General features: G+C 61.4%; 1 protein-coding gene across 1 annotated transcript in view; it reads right to left on the bottom strand.

Moving 5' to 3' along the window:
- Positions 1 to 2459: 2459 nt before the first annotated feature.
- Positions 2460 to 8042, bottom strand: part of CUNH11orf95 (chromosome unknown C11orf95 homolog) — a 6398-nt gene continuing 815 nt past the window's right edge. The window contains exons 2-5 of the mRNA XM_026650337.1: positions 7381 to 7845; positions 6136 to 6531; positions 5313 to 5738; positions 2460 to 4129 (exon numbers count right to left, since the gene is read on the bottom strand). Of these exons, the coding sequence (XP_026506122.1) occupies positions 3594 to 4129; positions 5313 to 5738; positions 6136 to 6531; positions 7381 to 7845 (1823 nt within the window). The 3' untranslated portion in view covers positions 2460 to 3593. The remainder of the gene's footprint in view (positions 4130 to 5312; positions 5739 to 6135; positions 6532 to 7380; positions 7846 to 8042) is intronic.

Raw genomic sequence — 8042 nt, 5'->3', positions numbered from 1 at the left:
AAGCGTGATTACACAAAGGCAGCTCTTGAACACTAGCTACGCAGGAGGAACCTCCCACTAGCCCTGTCAGCTTCACAGGAAAGAGCCATTCAGTCTGGAAGGCTGGGAGCTGGGTCTTTCTACCAGCTGCCTGATGCACAGCTTCTGCCTTCCCATCGCTACACCCAGCTCAGGCAGGGGCAACAATGCTGGCTGGAGCCCAAAGCTAGGGTCTTGAAAGGAGGGGCTTGCCATGGGGCAGTAAACGTGAGGCTTCGGTAGTGCTGTTAGATTTGCATCAGACTCCCCCCGCCAACCCTGGGCTGCAGCAGAGCTTGACTGGGAGGAAGCCCTGCCCCTTCTCGGCTGAGAGCTCTGTGGGGTGGGAATTTGGCACCACCCAGCGCGATGGCTGGTTTCTACTCTTCACAGCTACCGGAGCGTCCCCTGCAATTGGGGACTATTCCTCCTGGGGGAGGGGAGTGTTTAGCAGCAGATCCAGCCCTGCATGATGGGCTCTAGATAGTAACGTGCTAGCTCTGCCCCCTTCCACTGTCACAACCTGAGCCAAGCCAGGGCCCAGGGTTTCTCTTTGAGGAGGAGCTGTATGAGAATGAGGCCTTGTTTCTATCCCCAGTTCACTTCCCCCCCCCCCCAGCGGTGCTAAGGCAACTCTGCTGTAAGGTCTAAGCACCTTTTCGGTCTAGATTATGCAGCATGGATCAGAAGCAGAGGCCCCTCCTACCCCCAGTATCTTCCCTGGCTGAGAGCGATGGGCCCAGCCAGGCTGCTTCCCCCATGCTCCCACATCAGACCAATAGGCCCCATCCAACCCTACAGCCCATCAGCTGCAACCTTTCATCTAAAGTACCACTGGATCTGAGCCCCCCAGAATCCTTAATGCATTTATTCTCCCTCCTTCCCCCAAGAGGCAGAGCAGTGCTATTATCCCAATTGTAGAGAGAGGGGCACTGAGCCTAAATGACTTCCCCAAGGAAACACAGGAAGTTTATGGGGGAGCAGGGAATTGAAGCCAGGTATCTAACCACTAGGTCTGCCTCCCTCTTGCCTCCCATGCAGCATTATAGCATGGCTGCATTTTGCTGTTCTTTGATGGGCAACTTCTCTACAGCAAGTGGAGATGATGGGCTCATGCAGCTGCTCGGAGATGGAGTCTCAAAGGGTGTTGTCCCGGTGCACTTTGAAGAGGAGGCTGCTTAAAACCCATCACTTTGGAGCCTGGCTGCACGTGAGCAGAGCTGCCCCAGCACAAGGGGCCAGCTGCTGTGTCAGAGAGAGCGGAAAGCGGATCCCCCTCCTCCCCCAGCCTAGAGATGACACGGGGGGAAGCCCTGAAAGATCTCCAACTATGGATGGTTAGAGTGACATGAGCAAAACTGAATGGCCCCAGTGCCTTGGAGGAGAAGTGGGGGCAGCAGCAAGGGGTTGGTGGTGTAATCCTAGGGCTCCTCCCACACTGTAGGGTAACACTCTACCCCTTTGCGAAGGAGGCTGGGTGTACTAGTGTGGATCGGCAGCTGGCTCAGTACCCTGCTCAGAGCAGGCTAGGAGCAAGGGTGCAAGTACAGGTGGTTGCTGGTGGGTTTGTCTCCAGTGGCTCTCCCACCCCCTGGAGTTGCAAGGCCGGGCCATCTTCCAGAAAGCCACAGTCTAGCACAGGGAAAGCCCCTCTGTGCCTCAGTTTCCCCCTTGTAAAGTGGGAGCCACTTAACACTGCCCCTGAATGCAGCAGGGAGGGGCACATGGGCTAGCATTAGCAAAGTAGCAGCTGGAACAGGCCCCAGTGTGCTCAGTGTATGGCAGCATCAAGTTCTCTGCCACCAGCAGGAGCAGCTTTGGCAAGCAGGGAAGGGGGAAGACAGCGTTGCCCCTGTCTGTCTACGGCAGTCAGGGGCCACTGCTCCAGCTTGTCAAGGGTTTGCAAGGAGCTTTCACCCTGCATCATACCAATGACCCTATGGGCCAGGTCTCCCTTCTCCCTGCCCCAGCTCAGACCAACGGGCCCATCAAAGCCAGTGTCCCCCTCCTCCCCCCGCATGACAACAATAGGCCCATCTAGCCCAATATCCCATTGCCAGCCTACGTCAGAGCCAGGACCATGCAGGAGTGCCCCGGGCACCTACATCAATCCCCACCCCCATCACTGGGGAGAGGGGGGCCAGTGCAGAGCCAAGAACGAAGGGGAGGGATCGCTGCCACTCAACAGATGCTCCCTCTGCATGGTGGAGGGATACAGGGCTATTGGCCACACAAGGGGCAGCTGGGAGCTTAGGACAGGACCCTTGTGAAGCCTGGCAGCTCGAGCAGAAAATGACCCATCTTTTCCAGCTAGCGGCTGTGGTTCTGATCCTGCCCCCAGCCTCAGCCCCTGGCCGCAGTTCTGTCCCCACCCCAGACTTCAGCCCCACCCCCGCTGTAGCCCAGCCTCGACCTCCCTTACCCCCGTCCAAGGCCGCCCGGCCTCGCTCCAGTGCTTGAAATTCCAGCCCCCACGGCTCAAGGCAGGGACCCCGCTTCCCCCGCTTGACACCAGGTGGAAGCGAGTATAAAACGCTGTGGTCCAGTTGGGCGACCATCCACGCGCCCTTGGGGCTGGTATAAACATGGGTGTGATGGAGGCCGAGGCCTTGCACAGCTCACGTGAGCGGCACAGCTTGGCATTTGGCAGGGGAGCAGGTTACTTACCGGGGCCCCCTGGTGCCGGCGGGGGAGGGTCAGTTTAACTTCAGCCCAAGGAAGGTTCTTAGGATGCTGCATCTAGATGAGGTGTGATGACTCCGGCAGCTAATTAAGCTAATAAACACAACTGCAAAGGCCAGTCTAGACTCTCCACAGAGGGTGGCACTTTCCCTGGAGTGGGTGGGGAAAGGGAGGTCAATGGGAGCATTGGGGTTACAACCAATTAGCTCAGAGGGACATGGATTCCAGTCTGCACCTGTGCCAGGAAGAGGCTGCTGGGGTGAAAACCTGCAGCTGGGGGGGATGACAGGAAGAGATGGGCCCCGTTTGGAGGCCAGATGGGATCTGGGGGAGGCTGGGAGTTGTCAGCAGCAGCCGGGAAGCATTAGCTTTTCAAACCAGCTATCCTGGGGGCCGGGAAGAGTCCCAGGAGGGGTTTGGAACTGGCCCTTTAAATAGAGCAGCTGCCCCCTTGCTCACTAGTGCCTGCCCCGGGCAGGGAGATGATTTCATCCCTTCCCCCCCACCACCCATGTCTTGCAGACGCCCTATCCCATCGGCTCGCTGAGCAGCTGGGTTCCAGCCCCATGTGTCCCCATCCCCAACAACCCCATTTCTGTGCCATCCCCAACTCAGATGGGGGGGATTAAAAGCTACAGGGGGCCATGTGAGGCCCCTTCCCCCACCCCGAAGCTTGGGCTATGGAGTATCAGTGCGTGAGGACCAGATGCATCAGGGTGGGGATGGGAGTGGGGGAAGGTGCTGTGTAGTTCACGAGGCAACGTCTGTAGGATGGGTGGGTGCAGAACCCCCTATCCTGCTCCCAAACAAGCCCTCTAAGCAAGGGGTGTCTGTCCATAGTCTGGATCCCCCACCCCTGCTCCCAAGAGTCAAGATGGAGTCCTGTCCATCAACTATGCTGTGCTGGTGGGTGGGGCACAGGCCAACTCTGCCTTTTCCCCATCAGCAGGAGTGGCCTGGAGGAAGGGGCAGGGCTTAACCTCAGACTCCTCGCCCAGGGCAGGCTCATAGCGGAGGGCCGTCTCATTGTAGGCCTCCAGGATAGTCTGCCGCTCCTCTGGGGTGAAGTCCAAGGAGAAGGGGTGCACCTGCAGGATGTGGCGCTTGATGGTGCTCACCTTGAGAGTGGCGAGCGCCCCCCCGCACACCATGCACACCAGCCCGTGCCGCCTGCCATCGTAGTCCATCAGGTATTCCACGCGCCAGTGCAGCTGGTAGTTCCGTCGCTGCTCCCGCCGCGGTGCAGGTGCCGGGCCCGTCTGGGGGCCAGCTGTGGGGTCAGCGGGGCTCTGTGGGGTGGATGGGGGCGTCCCCACCACCAACACACTCTCCTCCTCCTCTTCCTCCTCCCCCTCCCCCCCTGCAGGCAGCTGCACGTCCTCATCCAGCTCCTCGGGGCTAGATGGCTGCAAAGGATTCTGGGAGTCTCCTGGAAAGGTGACAGAGCGAGGTCAAGTCAAGCTAGGTACCGTGCTTGGCCCCCCCCACTGCACAGACTCGGGCCTCATTCCCACATCCCTGGGCATGATGGAATTGCTGACCCTGTGGCTCCACAGCAGAGCTCCATGGCCCCACCCCCATGGCTCAGATCACCGCACAGTTGGGGTATGTCACATGGCACATCCCACCTCCCTCCCCATGGAAGGGGGAATTAGCCCAGCTGCAGTGTGTGGTGGGGGGTGTCTCTAGAGCACTGCTGCTGAGCCAGCCTGGCTGCGAGGGGGAGGGGACATTCACCTATGGTGCTGTTCTGATCCATCCCAAATGCAGGGGGACTCAGGGCCTCTTGGACACTGGTTCCAATCCAGCTTGGCTCTGTGTGGGGGAGGGGCCTCTCTGGTGCTGATTCTGATCCAGTCTTTTTCAGAGCTGGTTTGGGAGAAGCCAGTGCTCACACAGGTCCTGGGGTGGGTCAGGCACACAGCTTCTCTGCTGGTGACTGGGGGTCATTTGTGGAGCTGTTGCTGGGTGCAATGCCGCCCGCTACCACCAGGGGGACTCATGGAGCTGCTACTGGGTGCAATGCTTCCTGCTGCCACTAGGGGGGGGGACGTGTTGCGCTCCTGCAGGCTGCAATACCCCTGGGGCTACTGTGGGGGAACACAGGAGGGGCTGCAGGGTGCAGTATCACCTGCTGCCACCAGGTGGGGTTCTGGTCCTTGCAGCACATGCACTGCAGGTAGCAGAAGGAGGCAGACGAGGGCTGTTACTGTTCAGAGTACAGGCCAGGGCTTCTGCATGTGGTCTCGGCTGCCTCTACTCCCTGCAGCCCTAGCACTTGCTTTGGACACCAGGCACCCCCTGGCATCTTCCCTGGGGGGAGGAAGTCCCCAGCAGCCCTGCCCCCATCTGACCTGTCACCCTGTCCCTGGCTATTCTGAGACAGCCACACAGCACTGGATCCTCTTTGCTTGTCCCTCTCCCCATGAGACACTAGCAGCAGCTCCCCCTACCCATCTTTCCCAGGGCTGGATGGCAGGGCATGGCCCTCTGCTTCTGCCCCATAGAACACCCTGGTGCCCAGGGCTGGATGGCAGGACTTGCTCCTCAGCGTCTCGAGTACCTATGGGAAGGCCAGCAGCTGGTTGGCCCCAGCCCCAACCCCCATTCACCTGAGGCCTGCTCTGGCAGGGGTGCCCCCATCTCCACCAGCTGGGCGACCTTGCGGTTCCACTCCTCCACGATCAGGGCTTTGACCTGGTGGCTGAGCAGGGTGGAGTCAGGGTGCCGCTGGCGGATGTGGCGTTTGATGGTGCTCATCTTGAGGGTGGCCAGTGCTCCCCCACACACCATGCACACCAGCCCGTGCCGCTCGCCATGGTAGTCCATCAGGTACTCCAGCCGCCAGTGCTCCTGGAAGTGGCGCCGATGGTCTTTACCCCGCAGCGGCCCCCCCGCATCCAGCTCCCACGGCGCCACAGGCTCCTCCTTGGCCCAGCTCTCCGGGGAGCTGCTCTCCTCTGGCTCTGGGGCAGCCATTGCCGAGCATGGCTCAGAGGCCTCAGCACTAAGGTCCCCAGGGGAGGGGGCATCAGGCTCTAGGAAGAGATGGGGATCAAGACAGAGGTGCTGGGGGGGTGCTCACATGTGGGTGCCCCATAGGCACAGACAGATTGTCCCACAACAGCACCGACATACTCTGCTCCCATCCCCACAGATCTCACACACACACACACACACACACACACACACACACACACACACACACTCACTCCCCATCACAGGCTAGGACTGCCCCCACCTGTGACACATGCTGTTACCCCAGCCCACCCCCTCAGAGAGGACACAGGAGAGGGAATGTTCCCCTCACCCACAGACTCTCCAGCCCTCACCCCAGTCTCTCCAGCCTCCCCCTCACCCACTGAGGTCCCACACCCACCCCAGGCCCCACATCCACGAGGGGGTCCCCTCAACCTGGTCTCCCTGCTCCCTCACCTGCAGGGCACTCTCCCTGCGGCGCCCAGCCCTTGCCAGCAGCCAGCACCAGGGCGCGGGAGTTCCAGGCCTCCAGGATGGCGCCCTTCTCAGCGGGGCTGAAGGCGAGCGAGGCGGGGTGGGCCTGCAGCACGTGGCGCTTGATGTCGTCCAGGTTGAGGCTGGGCAGCCCACGCCCACACATCATGCAGCGCAGCCGGTTGCCCTGGGCATCGTAATCCATGAGGAACTCGGCCTGGAACCAGCTCTGCAGGGACTCACGCACGTAGCGCTCCAGCCGGCGGGCGCTGGGTGATGCCTTCCTGCCCCCGAGCGCCGGACGCCGGGCAGCCCCCCGTGGGGATGGGCATGGGGCACGGCGCCGACGCCGGAACCCGCCCCCTGCCGACAGCATCCCTGGGGGAGACAGACAGGTCAGCGCCCTGCACCACCCTAACCCTGACCCCAGCACCTGAGCAAAATGGGCATGGGGCACAGGCTGTATCCGCCCCTGCCAACAGTGCCCCTGGAGAAGCCAGAGATGGGGCAGTGCCCCAGATACCCCTAACCCTGGCACCAGCCACCCTTTCTTCCTAACCCTGAACCTCAGCTCTTCTGCATACTCCTCCCCCTCAGCCCCCCTGAGAGATGGAGATGGGTCGGTCACCCCCCAGTTCCCCATCCCCTGCCATGCCCTCACCCTCCCACTAACCCCCCCCCATCTTGTTCTCCCCAGCTGCTAGCTGCCCCCATCACAAATGGGAGGGCTAGGCACCACGTGGGCTCGCACCAGGGCAGAGTGGAGCATCCCCTACAGGGGAAGGGCCTTAGCTGCCCAACAAGAAGGGTGCATGGGGCAGGGGGGAGTGCGAGGTCCCTGGTGCTAGTGGGGATTTGGGCAAGGTGGATTCCCTAAGGGTGCGGGGGCAGGCCCTCATTCAGACCCAGGTGCCCCCAGAGACTGGAGGAGAGATTTCTGGAGTGGGGGTGCATGCCTGTGGGAAAGGAAATGTGGGGAGATGCTTTGGAAGGCTGCCCAGGGAATGGGGGTGCCAAGGGTTGAGGAATGTGTCAGAGGATTCAGGAGGGGGATGGATGCTCAGGGGAGGGGTTGCCTAGGGCAGCATGTGGGTGCCCAGGGCAGTGGAGGAGTGCTGGGGGTGCAGAGGGGCAGGGGGATGGGTATTCAGAGATGGGGATGCACAGGAACAGTGCGGAGGGCTGCATAGAGGGCGGGGTGCCTGGGGCATAGGACTTGTGCTCTACCTTGTGCTCCCTGCAGGCTGTCAGGTGCCTGGGCGAGGTCTCCGTGCCCCTCAAGCTCCCCGTCCAGCCCGAGGTGGGCATCCCAGCTCTGGATGATGACCTGCTTCTCACGGGGGCCCCAGCCCCCGGAGTAGGGGTGCTTCTGGCGGATGTGACGCTTGATGGTGCTCAGCTTGAGGGTGGCCAGCGCACTGCCACACACCATGCAGATCATGCCATGCCGTGCCGGGTTGAAGTCCATCAGGTACTCAGCCCGCCAGTGCTCGTGATAATAGCGCCGATGGTCCCGCCCAGGGATGCGGCTCTTCCCAGGCCGAGATGCCCGCTCCTCACAGTGATCTGAGTACTTCCGTCCCCCTGGGGCCATTAGAGGGTGCTCCTTGGGGGTCCCCCATGCCAGGGACCCCCCTAGCATCAACTCAGGGGCCTCAGTGCTGCCGGAGTTGTCCTGGCTTGGGGATTCCCCTGGTGAAACAAACCCCATGGGCAGGGATGTGTGAGACTGTAGCCTGGCACCTTGGCAAGAGTGCATGGATGGGAGGATGGGTCTCATGTGGGGACTGAGGGGGCAGCAGCAGAACTGTGGGGGAAGCCCAGGGCCTGCAGGTGGGGATTGAGGGGCACTGGCAGAGCTGTGGGGGGAGCCCAGGGCTGGGATGGCC

Source organism: Terrapene carolina, unplaced genomic scaffold, assembly GCF_002925995.2.
Source record: "Terrapene carolina triunguis isolate 2854851 unplaced genomic scaffold, T_m_triunguis-2.0 Scaffold89, whole genome shotgun sequence".
NCBI classification, from domain to species: Eukaryota; Metazoa; Chordata; order Testudines; family Emydidae; genus Terrapene; species Terrapene triunguis.
The sequence above is the reverse complement of the archived record's forward strand: the minus strand, read 5'-3'. Positions and strand labels throughout refer to the sequence as shown.